The sequence below is a fragment of the Vigna angularis genome, chromosome 2 (assembly GCF_016808095.1).
Source record: "Vigna angularis cultivar LongXiaoDou No.4 chromosome 2, ASM1680809v1, whole genome shotgun sequence".
In the NCBI taxonomy this organism is placed as follows: domain Eukaryota; kingdom Viridiplantae; phylum Streptophyta; class Magnoliopsida; order Fabales; family Fabaceae; genus Vigna; species Vigna angularis.
In genome coordinates, this window is record NC_068971.1 from 46668267 (window position 1) to 46687996 (window position 19730).

At 30.8% G+C, this 19730-nt stretch overlaps 1 protein-coding gene across 2 annotated transcripts; it reads right to left on the bottom strand.

Moving 5' to 3' along the window:
* Positions 1 to 1421: 1421 nt before the first annotated feature.
* Positions 1422 to 10900, bottom strand: LOC108329752 (guanylyl cyclase 1). 2 transcript variants are annotated; one of them, XM_017564113.2, is made up of 11 exons: positions 10731 to 10900; positions 10258 to 10378; positions 8611 to 8886; positions 8394 to 8518; positions 7584 to 7695; positions 6817 to 6891; positions 6076 to 6164; positions 5755 to 5825; positions 4485 to 4557; positions 3245 to 3320; positions 1422 to 1732 (listed from the first exon to the last, which is right to left on the bottom strand). In XM_017564113.2, the coding sequence occupies exons 3-11, from the start codon at positions 8773 to 8775 to the stop codon at positions 1658 to 1660; spliced, it is 861 nt and encodes a 286-aa protein (XP_017419602.1). In that variant the 5' UTR covers positions 8776 to 8886; positions 10258 to 10378; positions 10731 to 10900; the 3' UTR covers positions 1422 to 1657. The 2 variants fall into 2 exon arrangements, with proteins under 2 accessions (XP_017419602.1, XP_017419603.1); XM_017564114.2 differs by having other exon boundaries at positions 5755 to 5813; positions 10731 to 10899.
* Positions 10901 to 19730: the final 8830 nt, after the last annotated feature.

A 19730-nucleotide genomic window follows, 5' to 3' on the forward strand; every position in this document is an offset into this window, starting at 1 on the left:
CATTTAAAAACGTGCAAAGAAAGTTCTACATAAGTATTGATTGTACATAAATATTGAAGATGGTACAAGAGAAAGGAATAGGTATAACTAATAAAGGGAAGATATACTAAAAAAAATGAAGCAGGAATTACTACATCTCATACAGAAGGATACATCATGACACCGACAACAGCCGGAAAGAAACTAAGAACATGCAAGAGTGATATCTGATCCCACCACCAAATGTCAACCATTACTGCTAATGAAAATACTTCTAATTTAGTTTTTTCCTTCTTCTTTTTGGTTGATAGTGGAAAAAAAATCTTCGTTATGTGTAAAAAATATTAAATAAAATTAAGTATTATTGTTAATGAGTATATAGGAAGTTGATTTTGGTTATAATTAGATAAAATTAGGAAATGGGATAAAGTAAAATATTTAAAGTAGTGGAGTAGTATTTATATAGAGGAACATGTGTGGGTGTTGTGCGGGAAGGAGACGGTGTGTCGGGGAACTCTTTTAGAAGATTCTTGGAAAAGTGAGTTCCACTTCCATTACAGAATCTATCTCCGTTTTGACCAATACACCACACCATGCCTCCACTCCACCACCGTCATTCACACAAATTTTAATCATAGTAATGACAAAAATTGTTTGAGAGAAACACGGCAATGACAGACCCAAAAACAATATAATTATTGAATCTTAAACATGCCTGCTCATAAAATTGTCTTTTAGGTTTTGTTTTAGAAGACCATCACAACACAATTAGATCGTAGATCCATTGTTTTGGAAATAATAATAATATGAAAAGCCGCGCCGAGTGTGAAAAGCCCCAAAACCAGGACGGCGTTCCGCTTACGTGTTGCACGTGGTAGTCTACGTAAGAGTAATACACTGTAATATAAAATAAATAAATAAATAATACACGGATTCATGTACTTTGATTTATAGAGACAAAAATCAAACTCATGTTTTAAAATGACTGAAAAAATAGATCATTGTTTTGTACTTTTGCGATTTGATAAAGATAGAATCAATGATCGTGTGTTTTCAGGACACTCTTAATGAGAAAGGATGCATTTAATGTAATGGTTAGTCGTGATTGAATACGAAGTTCACCGAAAAGATGGTCGCATCGCATCAGATGCATTGCATATAGGAAATACATCATCTGGAGCAATCTTGTCTTCTTTGTGCAGGAATGCCATTACTATAATAATGGAGATCTGTAACTATGACTTATGAATGTTCGTATTGAACAATATGCCTAACGAAGCATGATCAATTAAGTAAGACAATTTCACATGATCCCACCATAATACTAGAAGCAGACAAATCGAAAATACGACATGTAATCAGAAATTAACTCTGTTTTAATTACTCCTGGTCACATAATTTAAATTTTGGTGCAGATAAAGAGCAATGCATTGAACTCCGAGTTTCCGAGAAAGGACACGGTTTATATTCATTAAAATGAATTTATGATTACTATACAGTTTGGAGTAAACATACACGATACATAGAGCCCAGACTAAACCTACCAAGAGGTTTATGCTGGGAATAAAAATAAATAATAGACTATAGCTACTAAAATACACAAGGGATAAGTAATATATGCAAAAAGAAAAAGAAAAAACCAGTAACCTAACTGCCAAGTTATTGCAAAACAAGAAAATCAAGAATCACTATTGACATCAATGGACAGTTGAAGAGAAGGTTGATGACGGTTATTGTTCTTCTCCAAACATATCTGCTTGGCCACGCAAGGAAAAAAAAACATTACTATCACGTTGTTAATCGAGTAGAGTAAGTAGGAATACAAGACCAATTGAAATGCTACAAATATGCTCTTTTTACAAACTTGTTTCAACATACTAAATCACTTAGGTTCCAAAAAATAGAGTGCAACCTATATATACACATGAAACTCATCTAACAATAAAGAATGAATTTTTAACATTCTCTACAACTAAATTATGATATAAACAACTTGTATAAATTAAAAAAAGCATAAACGATGGTCAAAAGTGAAGATGATGATGGTTGCACTCTGACATCACATTAACCATCTTACCAACAAAACATATAATCCCTACACGGGTCTATTAAGCATTTTACTCCTGAAAAGTATCAGTTTGACAAAATTATGATAGGTGTTTGAATAAAAGTTTCATTTATTTTTTGTAATTTGGTATATGATGAACCCAAGATATTTAATTTTTAAACAAAGGTTACTCTCTTTTAATGACTACAAAGATTTAATTCAAGGCTAGAATACGAGGAAACTCCTCCATCTTCAAGTTAGATTCGGAAAATTCTCACTTCATGCTCTGATTCCCCAAACTTATCAAATACTGCAATGCATAATAAAATTAGCCCCTTGTGCATGTGCAGAAAGAATCAAGCCATAGAGTTTTGAACTACTGGTATTTCTTTAAAATTTACCTATCTTGAAATGGATTCTTGTATTATTAATTCAATGCAAACAACTCCTTAGAGTCTTAGATTGATCAAAGGAAAAGCCTTTGTTCAGGTGGTTTCACACTTAATGACCAGGCTGAGTCCGAATACATATCAAGTTCGTACCACCTAGGACCGCTCCTTGAAGTCCTCCATACTTTGATAAGTTAATCAAAAGTATATAAAAACATGTTTGACAAATTTTGGTTTTAAAGATTTCAACAATTTTTGGGATAAATAAGTTGTCTGCAATTTAAACTAAATGTTTGTGAAAGCTGAAATTTGCAAAAAACTTTTTTTTCCTAAAAATATGCTGATTTTATAAATTTGATCATTTATAACTTATGATTATTTTTCAACAATTTTTTTCCTTTCAACTTCATAAATGTCTTTTTCATCCAATGCAAAAACTGATTTTTTATTTTTGTTGTTGCATCCAAATGAAATTAATTATCTTAAAATTATTTTTCAGCTCCAAATAAAGACTAATCGATGTTATAATTGTTTATGCAAATGATATAATTTCCACAGCTATCTCAAACAAGCACTAAAAGTATGCTATTTTAAGAAAAACAACACTTTAATAACTAAAACAATCATTTTACACTATATTATATTAATATAATAATATGAATATGTAATTGATGAATTAAATGAAGTTGTCATCTGGTTAGACGAGTAAATGAGCTTGCCAGTATATCATTGGCCTTATTTTAAATATTGTCATGCATATGCATATAATTTGCCAATATTAGTTATCAAATAGCCTCGTGAAAGATGATTTGACGTATAAGATGCTTACCAAAAGAAGATCCTCATCAGTGCCAAAGGCTTTGCGAGCTTCTTCTAAAGACTTTGAAGAAATCGTCTTGTGTTTCCTGCATATAATTCATAGAATTTTGAATTTGTAAATTCATAAAGATGATTAGCCAACTCTTATTTTAGGATCAAAATCAGGAAAAAGAACTAGGTAACTATTTATCCACTCAAATTATATGCATATGCTTGGCATATTCCAAGATATTTTTTTATGAAAACTAATAATATAAAAATTGGCTATTTGAAAATGTCATCTCATCGTTTGCATGTGTCCTTTGCTATATCAGCAAATTCAGCCATTGTGAAGAGTAATAGAGCTAGGATAACAAGACAGAACACACAATTTTAAGAAAATTCTCAAATGGTTTTCATCATCTAAGGCATGTATGAAAAACGGTTTATCCAATAAGCCATTCCGTTGAATGACACTTTGAACATGCATTAAATTATCCCTAGACTTAAACACAAAAACTACAACTAAAACGCTGCGGATTTGTGAGAAAACATGGTAAAAGGGACGAAAATGGAAAAATGATGACTTATAATTTGTTTTTAAAACTTGACTCAACTCCACAAGCCTAACACGTTAGGTGAAGATTGTTCAAGCTTTACCAGATCTATTTAAATCCAATGTCTAGTCAATGTGTAACTAACCACCACCCTTAAGGTGGCTACTGTGATAGACCCCTAAGATACTGCAAATAAGTGCCACTTATGCCCAAGGCAACGGGCTGTAAATGTGCAGGTGACCCAACAATAGATTTAGTGTAGACTTCGGTAGTGTCTTAGAATTGTTTTATGATCTAAGACAACTTCACCAAATCAACTTGTAAGGTGAGAACTGTTTATGAGCTCCATTAAACCATATCTCTAATGGATGTGGAACTAAACCACCAACCTTGAGGCAAGGAAACCTTCAAGGAGACAGCAAGTAAGGTGGGCTAAGGGTGACCACAGCTAAGACGGCTTCCCAACAATGGCATCCAGATAAACAATTATTTCGTACATTGTTAACCTAACTTATATGACCATAATATGCTCTAAGATTTTTTTTTCTTGAAAAGAAATTAAAAAATGAATAATTCAATCATTAATGAGTTTTGGATCTACATATTAAGTTGTGATCCAAATATAATGGTAAATATATTAATGAGGAAAAACATAGGATCATACAGAAAATTTCAATATAAAACCAGAAGTAGAGAGACGGAAAAGAGTATTACTTAGAGCTGGCAGGATCTCTAATCTCAAACATATCCGCTCTAGCATCATAGCCACATATCAACACATAATGACCTGTCAATAGAATTTGCCAATTAGTAACAATTTTAGTAAATTGATTAATTTATTCTATTAGGATAAATCGTAATAGAATTATAAATCTGTTGCAAGGATATCGACTAGTTTCTCACACATTAGACAAATATCAGCTCTTATTTGCAGCTGCAAACAAGTCTAATCTTGGTGTTTAAGAATTAAAACTTTAGGATACCAACAGCAATCGATCTTTGAAATAAATTTTCAGCCAAAGCACTTAATTTAGCAACAATACAGTGTAATATACAAAATTTGCATTAGCCTTCTTCTCCATAAAAATACAAGTAACTTATTTTTTGAGAAGGATTTGAAAGAAAATTGAAATATCAAATATTGAGAAAAGGAACACCATTGGGTTCTGAAACTTATGAGGTGACTAAAAATGATGAAGCTAGGACCTCAAGTTCATGCAGCATATTACTGAATGCAGAGGTTATTCTAAGCTTTTTATAGAATTTGAGACAAAGCAAACAGCTCAAGTTGCATCAGCTCTTCAAGACCAATAATAAGTTTACCAGGTTTGAAGGGCACACGCTAGTCCGGTTTGGTTTAATAACTATGTTTCAAATGGAAAGCATCTATAAGAGGATTGTGGATATGACCTCCTACTACACTTACAAGTGTAGAAAAAACCTTAGAGATTGCGGCAGACCTCCAACCAGAAAACTTAACAATGTTGATGCATTGTCCAAAGTTTTACTCGTGAACTAAAAACCTATGTTTTTTTCTTCAATTTGAAATAACAACTTTGTTTACAAAACAAAAATACATCAACGGGTATAACATTATGAGTTAAATTGAAATATAGATCTTCAACATAAATTTGGCACAAGGGTTTTACTGGAGTACATAATTGTGTATTCTAAGTAGTACCACATCACTGTCGGATATACAAAGGAAAATAAATTAAAATCACATTTAAGATGTCTTCTTGAAGGAAGGTCAGTGAAAATCCATGAAAATGTTTGCTTCCCATTACCCTGATAAAATCATAAAATATGTTTATTTGACCTAACTTATATATAAAGAAGTTATCTTGAACATCACACAGTTGGGGTAAATCAAAGAGGAATGTTGCTCACATGCATACTACAATTGTAGGTACCAATTTCCACTAGGAAAGAATACATCAAAAATAGATGCAAACTAACCTAAAGCTAAAATATAGATGTTCACCTGTATAGCCAGGGTTGTTGGCGACAGCAGGCACAGGAACACCTTCTTGCCAAACAGGACTGAAACAGAACCTTTTCAGAAGCAGCTAGAATTGCTCACCACCAAGGAAAACGACATTATTGGGGAAAAGAAAATGAAAACTGTAAAGAATTTACATCACACCTCGGGTAGCTAGGTTTCTAAATAAGAGTTTGTCAATGAGTGAACTTCGTTTACCTCAGGTGTTAATCTAAAGTTGGTGTGAGTAATTGGCTTATTATGTAAATATAGTTGTAACAAAGTATAAAAGCCAGCAAAGAAGGGATTATAATAAAATTGTACCTCAATTTGTTGTGGTCAACTAATGCAATAGCAATATATTTCCCAGACAATACGAGAATGGAAATCTCTTCTGCACTAATTGACCTGCACTGTAAGAAGAAGGGGATTGGAAATTTTTTAGAAGTTAGGCAGTTATTGTAGTTTATTAGTAGGTTAGTCAGTTAAAGGGGATTTTAAAGGTAAATAAGTAGCAGTAAGATGCAAAGGAAGAGAGGCACCCTATCTTGAATCATTTGCAGATTGAGCTTTTGCTCTGTGAAATGAGAAATCCTTTGTGAAGGGGGAAACCTTTGGAATAGAAGCATCTCTCCTATTTTCTGTTTTTTCCAATTAACTCAATAATTATTTTTTCTGTTTCTATTTTTGTGTGATTCCTAACAAAAGGTTTGTAGGCCATAAGCAAATAAAATGTCCACATAGAAATAAAACTATTAAGATAATAACCAAAACTTCTATTTGTCATTTTCTTCCAATATCAACGTATCTACCAAAAAAATCAATTTAAAAAGCCTTATAAAACGCTGATTTCCTAACAATCACTGCTCAAGTATATAGTAAAATTACAACCGAGTGAACTGAGTTTAAACTTTCAATTGTCAAGGCAAACATGACAACAAAAAAACTAATGGAAAGAAATGCTGTAACATTTTCATTTTTCTCTCCAATAGGAGACAAACTCATAACTTCTATCAGATTGATACTCGAAGGATCCAATAAAAATGGTGCAGGCATGCAGCATACCTGTATATCAATCCCAGCTTCCATTGCTTTTTGAAATAGTAAATCCACTCTCACTAGATCATTAGGCAGCTCCTCCTTCAGAATGTTTGCAACAAAGTCCTATCAACTTTATGCAATTGGTAGACAAGGTATTGAATGTGCGCAGAAGAAAGATCAATATAGCATGGTTCCCTAAAAATCTCCAATAAACCAGCATAAAAATTGACAATCATAATAAGGACATGCCATAACCTATAAATGGCACCCATCCCATCATGAATTCATGATTATCAATAAAACATTGTGCAAAGCTTTGGTACATTTTGGGCAAAACTTTTCTGCTAACACTGGTGAATCACCTAACCCCATGCGATTTAAAATGTCCTCTAGAATAATATTCTGATACCAATAGCTCAAACCCATATTTTGACCAGTCTCCCAGAAGTTATAGATTCCCAACTTACTTATCAAACATCAAACAAAAAAATTATATCTTCAATTTCTTCAACTAGACACGTGAGCAAAGACTTGAGAGTCCAATGCCCATTTTAGTCCTCAACATTATTGAAACTGAATTTTCTCTTCTAAAAATTTATTACATCTATATACTCTTCAGACTTCAAATCATAGTTTTGCAGCATAAAAAACCCAAGTTACTGATTTGATGACCAAAAAACATGATTTCATGACCAAATTGATGTTTCAAATTCTAATGACCGCATTCAGGGTTTACTAATACTAAATAAAAATAAAGTGATGGTAACTATTTTGGTAAGACAGTTAATCACCTTGTAAAATGATTCAACACAATAGTTTGGGTTTGCACCAAAGGTCACCGTGAAGTAGGAAAAAGTGACAGAAAATCTCTGTAATAAATATGCCAAATCAACAGTCCAAATGCTGCAAACAGAAGTAAACAGTGAGTCTAGTCAGAAATTCATCATAAATTCTCGTTTTGAACTACCACATTTCATATTTAGTTGAAAATCTATCAGTACATGATAACCATTTTCCAAGTGGCTTTCTGAAATTCTACCTGATATGGTAAGGAATATTTTCCATTTCATGGTTTATTTACAACAGCATGAATACAGAAGCAAACTTTAGATCTGACTTTTGAATTCAAAATATCACATGAAGTAAAAGTTTTATTGATATGAATTGTTTATCAAGACTTCAATTATTTTATTCCAATGAATCTGGTTTAGTATGTTCACTGGCAACTGAAAGATTTTAATCTGAAAACACGCTCACATAAGGAGAAAATATGTACTTCCCAAGTATCATAAAACTTATTGGTTATGCAAGCCCAAAGCACCAGGGAACTACACATTCAACAAACTAATCAAGGAATCGCGCAATGGACCAGACACATGACCATTAAACATTAGACCTAAGGATCTTTTCCAATTATAAAGCTCTCAATTAAGTCTATATCTTCCAGCATAGGACTTAAAAATCCACATCTAAGTCTAACTCACTGAAAATTATGCTTCCTTCTTAGTTGAGTTCTAAACAGCCATGCATATATAGTCTAGGATCTTCAGGAATTTCATGACAGAGTAACTATGATTTTAAGCTTTTATAAGGGAAAAGACCTATTTGTGCAGCATAGTTCAGCCAATGCTTGAATATCGTAGTTGTTGACACCAATAGTTCTCAAAACCATCAAGACACAAGCAAGGCCACAATCCCATGTATATATTTGGTTTACATGCGGTACCTATAGCATAATTAGATAAACCTTAAGTAAAGAATATTTTTCTGGTATAAAAGTAGAGAATAAGTTTTCAGCCGCAAATCACATGCTCTTACATCAGGCAAGTGAGAACAGAGCAAGGAGGAAGGATGAGAATCTATGTTACTTGATGGCTGCTGAAAGAGGTATGGATCTATCGCATTCAAATGATCTCCTCTTATTAGTTCTCTCTCATCTCCAGTCTTGAGAATCTTGTTGAATAGCAAATATATGGGCCACATTAATGACCAAAGTGAGTGAGATAAGTTTAATTCCAAGCAGATATCCAGGGCAGGAAAAAGGGTGTCCCAGTCATGTATGTGGAGTCTCAACCAAATGGGCAGAATTGCTTCCTGCAGCAGGTTCAACAAAAAAAAATATTTTAAGTCAAGCATATAAAATTTCAATTCCTTTATAGTTAAGGCTGGATCTCTCTTTGTTCAAACTTCAAAGTCTCCAATTTCTCTATTTCAAGGTACAATTGCTGGTATTCTCATCTGAGTTTCTTTTACATGTATACATGGCTTGTCTTACAAACATCAGATTAGAATTTACTGGTTTAGTTCTCCTTTGCTTTTGCTGGCAGAACTTGTCTCTAGCTGGATAAGATTTGTGTATGTATACATATAAAAGAGAGTCTCAAATGAGGACATTTTTTATCGTGAAGAAGTTGATTATAAAAATAAATTTAAAACTTTAATACTTTTACAATAACAATTATTCTCACTCCATAAATCCGTTGCGTATATGTAGAACGTCACATAGCAAGCTATAGAGAGAATATGCCCTAGAAAATATTTTTGGTATTTTATTGTGGCCTAACACATCCATACCACAAAGGTGTTTTCTGTGTGCGAACAATATTCACTGTGTATTATTATCAGTGTGTGTGTGTGTGTATATATATATTATATGTTGAAGGTATGCACGATCAACAACAGCACCCTGCAGTGTGGAATAATATAATTGGATGCAATAACATTGGCAGCTTCTACCAGAAATTTATTTTCACGAATGCTGTGAACTTGTTGACTGCACTATGTGTGAATTAGCGCATATTCATATATGCCATTATATTGAAAAGCGAATCATCCCGTACTTAACATTATGTGCATACCAGAAGATTGAAAGAGAAATATAGTGAAAAGAAAAGACAAACAACATTCAATCAATGGTAAAGTTTTTTTCTGAAAGGCACTCACGAAGGCTAAATAAAAATTATATAGAACACCGGAGTATTCTATTTCAAGTATATATTGCATAATTTGGTTCTTAACCATGACTTTAAAACATTAGTTACACATCTGCAGAATTATTATCTAAACCAAAGTTGGGAAGTTAAGAATTTTGACAAACTTCCAAACACTAAGTGCACTCTTGGTTTCAGCAAAGAGAAATACCCTGTCTTTGCTCCTCCACTTACTGCGAGCATTCCAACCACTTCTATTCAGAAAATTAAGACTAGTGTTAAATTATTATGGTTTTGTTTCACTTCTGTTTCCACGTCAAAGGAGACAAAAAGGACATATAAACCGATTCACTGATTATTTAATAAGACAACCAAATCAATAATCACTAAAGATAAAACTAAAAGAATATTCTCAGATTTCACCGCAGAGTAAAATCAGCCGAGTCATAATTCGCTTCAAAACCCATAAAGTGATAAAATAGAATAAATGTTAAAAAGGAAAATAAATATCTTAGGTCACATTCATGAAACGTACCCCACAAGCATGCAGTGTCTGCAGACCGCCCAAAAACCAAATCAGATCCGCTACAACGAATTGCGCTGGTGAATGAAGAAGACTAAAGCCGATTCAGAGAAGGTGAACTCAGAGGGAAATCCTGAAAATCCAAACAAAACAAAAAAACATCAAAAACGCCTTCAATGGAATTCTTTTCCCATCCTTAAAGGTAACGGTTGATAAAAAAAGAAGAGCACAGGCGATAAAATTCAACGGTAGGTAGGTAGTTTCGCTCCAACCGACGATAAAGTATAATTGAAAAACTAAATTATTATTGGATACAGAAGCACCAAAAGAAGCAGTCAAAGGCAAGATTAAAGTAAATAAAGGAATGAATTAACGAAGGAGTCTGTAACATCGATGAAAAGAAAGATTAACAGAGCATGAAATGAAATGTAAAATGGAGGGAGAACGATAGAAAGAGGATGGAATTGGGAGGAGAAGGAACGTACCAGAGGAGAGGAGAGAAGAGGAAAACTCGAATTGGGGTAAGAGGTTTGTTTGGTTATGTTAGGTCAGGTGGGTGGCTTTTCTGTTCTTTTCCTCCTTCGCAGTTCTCTGTCCTCTGTTTCCCCCATGCGATTTTCTTCTCCTTCTTCTTCTTAATCATTTCTTTATTTTTTGTCAAACGGATTACTTATTTTATTTAACTTCAACTGTTTATATTTACTGTCTTTATATGAAAAACATGTGGCAACGTCAGGTACAACTTAGTCTTCACATTTACGTTTTTTCTTGCTTTTAAATCTTGGATAAAACAAAATATGTTACCTTAAATTCCTATCATATTCTTTTAAGTCACGTTTTTTTTTGTCTATTAACGAAACTAAGTAGATATTTATATTGATAATATCATTATAAAAGTTATTGTGTGATGATTTCTTACAATTTTTTAAATCTTTATTCATTATTCATTCTTTTTTTAATTAGTAGATATTTATGTTATTTTTATATTTAATGGCTATTAATTTTTTGTTTTATTTTTATTTTTGTTGTGTAAAAAGATATCTATACTTAAGAGTATAATTTATTATTTTAAATATTAATTAAATCTAATAAAAAGTATGATATTATTAATAATTTAATGTGAAAATAACGTGTGTACATATATATATATATATATATATATATATATACATATATATATATATACATGTATATATATACATGTATATATATAAAGATAAATTTATTTATCATCCTGTTCATGAATATATTGAAATGAAAAATTGTGAAAAATATCATCAAATGATAAATTTAATAGGATGTTTCATGTTAAAAAAAAAGTTCATCAAAGCGCCAAGAGAAGCACAGAAAAAATAAATTGAATCAGTCGTATGTAATAGCAAATAATATATTATAGACTAAGAAAAATATAAGCGTTTTCTGATATATTGACAAAATATATTCTCATCTATTTTATAAGTCAGTTTTTTTTAGGACAGTTGTTTGTCCCAATCCAAGATAAAGGTGTGCCTGTAAATGATATTTTGATGGACAAGTTAGGTATGTACTTATTTATAGTGAATTTTTATTTGGATAAACTTAGGTTATTTATGTGGTTAATCTTTGTTAATTTGTTTTAGGATTCCGATGATCTATCTTATACATCAACATCTATTAATCATATTTATCTTTATCGGTTTTGTTCAAAATGTTCTTATCAAATGATGTCATTTTACTTCTTTTGTATGATTATTAAATGGATTTTTATTCTCTCAAATTTTCGCATGTTAAATCTTAAGTCAATTTCTTTTAAAAGTGTTAGAGATATTAATTAAGAATACAGTTACGGATTTTTCTTACAACTTAAAAATTGAAAAAAGAAATGAAAATTAAGTTAAAAGTCATTTACATAAATAAATCAACACTATATTTAGTACATTGAAAAAAAAAAACACTAATGACCTCCCTTCTTAATGTTCCTATGAGAGGAGATCTGACTGATCGGATATGATTGTGTGCTAAGTTGAATGGATCGAACGGTGGAAAAGACAGTCGATCGATCACGACAGTAGTTAAGCAGAGTTAAAATGCAATCAATTTGTCAGATTCTTTTAAACTCTATAAATAGAAGTTTAATTTCGAGATAAAAAAAACTTTTTCATAATTGAATTACTTTAGATTTAGAGACAAATTATAACTTAGCGTCATAATATCTTCTATATATCAAACCTATTAGTTACTCAAAACAGAGTGAAACAGTCACATAGAACATAGTGAAAATAAATGAGACAAGAGATTATTTATCGATTGAAAAAGATTTATCCCCGTCCCAATCCAGCAAAATCACTTAATACTTTTATTGAGTTAATTGATTGAAAAAGATTAAAATAATATTAATAAAAATACTAAATTTGATTTGATTAAACTTAGGAGCGAAAGTAAGAGTTGTTAAATAGGTTTTTGAGGTAGTATATAGTCGACATTGCACGTGAAAGGGACATAACGTATATATGTGGACTCTATCTCAATGTTTATTAGTTGTTTCCGGTTCATATAGGAAGAACAATCACAACCTTCCAAACCCACAATTAATTCGGAGCTCCGAAAGAGTAAGTCAATGCATCGCCGGAACAAAATTTTTCAAAAGAAAAAGGAAAACTAAAACTCATCATAAACGAATAGAATCTACTCTATTATACTAAATAAAATTCATTAAATCCATAACATGAATTTAATTCAAACTGGACTTAATTTAAATTAACAAATAATTCAATTATTTTTTAGGACTATCCACAGTTCCACCAATGGGAAGGAAAAGGGCGAAAGTAAATTTAAAAAGGATGGCAGAAAAAGAAAAAAGTTTTGAAAAGGTAGCTGCAATGAACTACAAAAAGTTAAGAGTTAAACGGTTCATAATTAATAAACGGATATAATAACAGTTAGTCACCTTTTTTTTTTACTTTACTTTTAACAACTCCATTGTCAAAAACAACGTGCAAGGTCGGCCTTTAACTTTTCGTCATCGTTTTGTGGGTTGAAACGGATACAACGTACATAAATTTCAAATGAACACATGCACAAGGTTCAATCTCGTAACTCGGGAAGTTTATGAGTATGAAGTTTGTAAAAATTATCATTAAGAATTAAGAGATTAAAAAAATATGAATATAAAAATAAATGAAAAAAATTACGTGACTAGTATAGTGTATTTATAGTTTTTTATCTTTAAATAAACAATATAAATATAATAAACTCATATTATTATTAAAATATTGTAACGATATTCATCATCACATATCAATATAAGAATATTTGGAGACTCGAATATGAGGGACCGACATGTCGAGTAAAAATATTGTGACTTAATATCCAAATGTTTTGGGTGGAGTAGGTATAACATGATTAGTGAGATCAATAATAATTATCACATTAAAAGTTGTGTTAACTACAAAATTAGTGACACTGTGTCTTTTATTTAAAACAATTATATGATGCACAGAAGAAATGTATTGGTTTGGGAAGCAATAATGCAGGGAAAAAAGGGACACGAGAAATGTAGTTTGATAAAAAAATGTCTCAACTTTCATTTTCGGGTTTGCAATTTTTCACTTTTGGCAGTCCTATGCCGTAGCGGACCTTTTTTATACATTTAAAACTCATACTTTTAATCGAATATTGCTACAGTTCCTTCTTATTAGGTAAGATTTATTATATATATATATATATAATGTCATTATCTTAGTAAAACTATCTTCATAAAATAGTTTACAATTCAACCACAAAAGCTATACATCTTAACACTCAATATTCACTATCCTCAATCCTCAAAATGGGTCAATATTGAGTGTTTTTAAATTTATAAAGGATTGGATATTAATTTAGTTCCTAATTTTGTCAAATATTTATGTTCGTTCATTTTTTTTGCCAATAAAAAATACTTTTTATTAATTTTATTCAATTTCATTATTTATTGGTAACAACGTCTAAATAACTTTCATCATTGAATAGTATACACCACGTGTTTATAATTTTTTGTTTTTTTTTAAATTTTTTTTCTTAATTTAAAGAAATATCCACATATGAAATCAACATTATGTCGTGAAAAAGTAGGATTATCACGTGCATCGTTTTATATTGAATCTAATTTAGTATTTATATTTATTATTTTGATTCAGTTTAGTTCCTATATTTATTATTTTTATTCATATTTTTTAAAAATGGAATAATGTTTTTCTTTATATAAAGATTAAATTTAAATTTTATATAAATATTATTTGTATCTTTATTAAAATTTACATTTTTATTAAATATTTTTGAAATTATTTAAACTAACATTAACTTTATCATTAGATTCATGTTTCACTTTGGTTATATATATAAAATAAGATTAGAGAGCAATTAAAACTAAGGAAGAAATTATATATAAAATAATTTTACAAGATTTACACTTGGTTAAAAAATCAAGATTAGAGTTAGTTTAAATTTAAAAGAAAATTTCTTCAGTAACAAAAAATAAACATAAATATAATAATTATATTATAATAATATAATTAGAAATATAATAATTATATTATAATAATATAATCATGGTCAATTTAAAAATAATTTTATAAATTTTAATAAAAATGTGAATTTTAATAAAAATATCAATACATTCAATTAAATAATATAATATTTTAATTTAGAAATAAACAATTTTTTTAAAAAATTGAAAGTGAAATAAATCAAAACCAAAATAAAAAATATATAAATTGAATTGAATATAAAATATTGAGACATAACACTATCACTAACACTATCACTAGTATCATTTGATACACATATAATTTTAATTTAAATAAATAAATAAATAAAATAAAACAAAAAAACTATTAATATAATATACACTATTCCATGATATTAACTATTTAAAAAGAAAACAACTAAATTAAACAAAAATAATAAAAATAAAAATTTTATTTTATCATAAAAAAAATCACATTAAATAAACTAAACCAACATAAAAGTCAAACTAATATTTACGCAAGTACAAAAACAGCGTATAACGTTACACGTGACATCCAACTATTGAATAACCAACTTTAAAAATGAGCGGTGACATTTTTGTAAACAAATACAATTATTAAACATTTTTAAAATTGTAATTTGACGTAAAAGGATATAAAACGTCGAATGACTTTTAAATTCGGTTAGTGAATTCAATAAAATTTTTAGTTAGAGATTGAAAATTCATTCATTTTATCTTAGCGCACGATACTTTCTTCTTTTCTCAAACTTTTCTCGAGCGAAGTTTGACGAACATCACATGTAATCTTTCTTTCATTTGATACAAATGCATATTAATTAATTATTTTATGTATGATTTTTGTTTGTTTTAACCGATTATTTTCGTGCTCTTATCCTTCATAGGCGCATTCTGTGTGACGAAACTTTATTGCGACGAACTCGCCTTTTGAATGTTAATTTTCGTTTTCGTTTTGAAAAACTTTGTTGAACTTGTTTGTTGTTGTTTGGTTGAACTTGTTTGGTGTTGTTTGATTGAATTTGTTTGGTGTTGTTTGATTGAATTTGTTTGTTGTTGGTTATTATTGTTTGCTCTTAGTACACGTTCATAGTTCATGCTTTATAAAATAAAAAAACTGTTGTTTTTTTCTTCTAGAGTTGTAAAAAATTATCACAATTAATTAGAAAAAACTAAAAAATTTTATTAATGTCAAATATTGACAAATTTCGACGTTAATTTAACGTCTTCTGATATGACATTGTTTATGAATTTATCGTTAAAAATCCAAAAATATTCGACGTTGTATGCGATTTTTGTAGTAACGTTAACTCAATTATAAATAAACTTCATTGAAAAGAACATACCATAAAGATTTATAATTTGGAGTTTCTAAATATCTTTTTTGTTTTACCAATTCAACAGTGGTAACCAATTCTTTTTAATGAAATTCGTAATCAAACAAACTTAAATAACATTTAAAATTGAGCTTTTGCAAAATTCAAGTAATTGTTTATTCTTGAAAATAGTTTAGTACTAGAAATAAATCATTTTAGGATAGAACTAGAATAATCCTTGGAAAAATATTACAGTTTTTAAATCAATTGCACATTTAGATATTTTCTCTATGACAGTAATGTAGGCTACAGAGAATCCAGTTCAGTTTGATAATGACTTGTCTCTTCATTTAACTAATTAATAATAGTTGATTAATTTTGGAAAAGACAAGGATGTTAGATTGGATGATAAAAGAAAGGAGATTATAGAAGATTATCTTAAGGCAACTTTCTCTGGAGGCCTAACTGCTATTTAACGGCCATATTTTGGTTTCAGATTTAATTAAACACTTTTAAGACAGACTTATCTGACTCAAATTACAAGATAGCCCTTGATCGACTAATACTAAAATACGTTTTCGTTCATGAATTGGTCACCAAATTACTGGATAATCCTTGATCAATAATAATTCAGAACTAAATGCCGCGTGTACTTAGGAATAATTTTAATAGTTTAATCAATATATATTACCAGTGTACAAATTTTAAATTGTTAATTGCTTAGAAATTAAGCTTAATATGTTTACTGATAATTTTTATCAAAATTAATAAATTCATAGTAAAAATATTTACACCAGTAAAAAATTATCTGACACCCTTTAAATACATCAAAGTTTTTGTTTAATGTTCTTAAGTTATACATAAATATAAATGATTTAATAATTATTTTATTGTTTTTTATAAATTATAACTCAAGCAATTCAAGATAATATATAATTATAATTATATAACGGCACACGTATATGCTTTTCATATTTATATTTTTTATAGTTATACAAAATTAATAAATGAAAAGATAACTCAGTTAAAATTAATTTTTGTAATAACTTAATATCTCTCTACAAAAAATAATTTAAAACGGGGTCACAAAAATAACTATATATTAAAATTAATTTTAAATAAGTTTTTGAAAAAACCAGGAGCGTATGTATAAAAAATAACTATATATTAACGCTTGTATGGATTTAACGGAACGGATTTAATTGATGCAAATTTGATTAAGTGAGGACGTAATTGACGCATTTTTTAAAGGATGGACTAATTTGACATTTTCGAACGAAACTAGGGACAAAATAGGGTATTAAGCCAATTTAAAATGGGTACAATAGTCTTTACGAAAGTAATATGTCCCCTTTAATCTCTGAAAGTAAACAAACTGAAAGAAAAAAGTTAATGAAATTACAATCTGTTGCCTATTTTAGTCTAAAATTAAAAAAGTTGTATAGTTTTAGCGATAATTTAACAGGTTTTTAGAATTTTAGTGAATATGTCCGCGTGAAGGAGTTGCTTACACAGTATATGATTTGATTTTGGTTTCTTTAATTTAAATTTAAGATTTGACTTTCAGTTATAATGAGGAAATTAATACTTTTTGTTCGAAAAAAATATTAATGAAATGTTAAAGAGATAGTATGGTTGGAAAAACATAATTGTATATCCAATCTCAACGTGTACCTATATTTTATAGCAAATCTAAAAATACATTAGAAAAAACAAAAATAATATAATTAAAGTGTAGTTGTCACGTCCCATTAATGTCTGTGCTGAGTCACCACTGTACTCCCATAAATGCGCCGTGCCACGTGTTCTGAGCGTTTGGAAATCTACCAACGAGCCGTGCATGTGCGTCACTTGTCAAAATGGAAACTTCTGAAGTCAGTAGTGGGGTGCAGGTGTCGACGAGAGGGACGCTCGTCCGTCTGACAGTGGGATTTGAACAAAAATGAATTTTCTGGAAAATCTCCCACTCTCTCTCACGCGCACCTTCTCCCCTTCCAAACTCAGAATCTCCATTTCTTCTCCTTCTCTCTTGAACCCTTCTCCTTCTCTCTTCTGCAACTTACCACCATTATCTCCGTTCACGTTTCAGCACCGTAGGAACGTTCCCTGCACCGCGAGCTTCATTTTAAGCCGAACAACTTCCGGTTCTGGTAAGTTTCACTTGGACGATCGGTTCTGGAGTTCCTGTAAACTGTTTTCAGCTGCATGCAACGGTGTAGGCTAAACCCTTCCTTTTCTTTTGGTTAGTTTAGTTGGAGAGTTTAAGAGAAACGTGGAGAGAGCTCCTTGTAGACGAGTCAAGATCCACCCCTTTAGGACGTTCGCTACTGAATCCGGGTAAGGGAAGCTTATTGTGATTTAATTTATACTGTGTGTTGTATGCATGTTCGGTATGGATTGTATGCATGAATTGTATGCTGATGTATTAGTTATGAACGATCGCTGTTACACTGAATGAATGTGGTATGCACTGGTTGATTCGTATGTTGATGGTTGCTTGGTATGAATGATTTATGAGAACCTTATAAAGTATGTAATTTGATATTTGGTATAAAGTATGAACTGAAGTATGATAATATGAATTCTGTAATGTATGAGATTTATGGTGGAGATAGATTATAAGATATGAATCGTATGAAAAATCTGGGAAATATAATAGTTCTTACTTTGATAATGCACGCTCGTCAATCGAACGGTCTTCTACCGTTCGGTTTTCCCTGACAATGATTTAAAGTAGAAATTCTTTCATTTGGAAAGGATTCGATTGAAGAACGAGCGTCCCCTTTTGAAATGCTATTTGAGCGTTCGTCCTAATAGCGCTCGGTTTATACCAAGCGTTCGTCTTAAGTAGCGCTCGGTCTTACACTGAGCGTTCGTCCTAAATTGTGCTCGGTCATCTATTGAACGTTCGTCCTAAGTGGCGCTCGGTCTCAGACCGAACGCTCGTCCATTTCCGTAAATTGCAACGAGCAAGAATAGCGCTCGTCCTGAATTCCCATAAGCGTTCGTACTAAATTTAAATAGCGTTCGTCCAATATATTTAGTGACGTTCGTCCAAGTCTTCGGTGACGTTCGTCCAAAAATTTATTAAACACCTACTTTCGCGCTCGGTCATTGACTGGCGGTTTGTCCCCTGAATTAAATTGTATTCGGTTTATTTTATTCAACCAAGTGGTGAGGTATCTATCCATTGGATTCGTTCCAGAGTCATTGAACTTAAATTATTCTAAGTATTTTCCCGATCGTACTGGAGTTAGTTCATTTAACTAATTCAAGAAGTCTTTCTCGGTCTCACCTCGACGTTCGTCCTCGTTACGAAGAGGAGTGAACGTTCGTCTTTTTAAGAAAGTGGAACATAGAATGAAAATGTATTCAAGAGGATAAATTAAGATGTGCGAACACTATGAGAACTGAAATTGTGATTTTGGATTTTGAACGAGCGTTCCAGGGTGGAACGACTCTTGAATGGATATTGAGATTTGTAAGTATGAACGTGGTAAGCTTAGATGGTGATCCATCCTGATATTCCATGAGTGCTCGTTCTCAAGTAGAGAGGAGTATGTCATGCGTGGGAATGGCAGGAGGTCTAGTCCATAACTGTAACTTGGACAGAACAGACTAACCTTAGGTGGCTACTGATGAGCATTCAAGTTACCCCACCTGAGTGC

Excerpts from the sequence above, each read along its gene's own strand:
- LOC108329752 (XM_017564113.2), bottom strand. The coding sequence starts at position 8,775 with ATGTGGCCCATATATTTGCTATTCAACAAGATTCTCAAGACTGGAGAT. Across the intron at positions 8,519-8,610 it reads TCTGTTCTCACTTGCCTGAT|GTACCGCATGTAAACCAAAT; the intron begins GTAAGAGCATGT and ends ATTATGCTATAG. Across the intron at positions 4,558-5,754 it reads CAACAACCCTGGCTATACAG|GTCATTATGTGTTGATATGT; the intron begins GTGAACATCTAT and ends TTCTATTGACAG.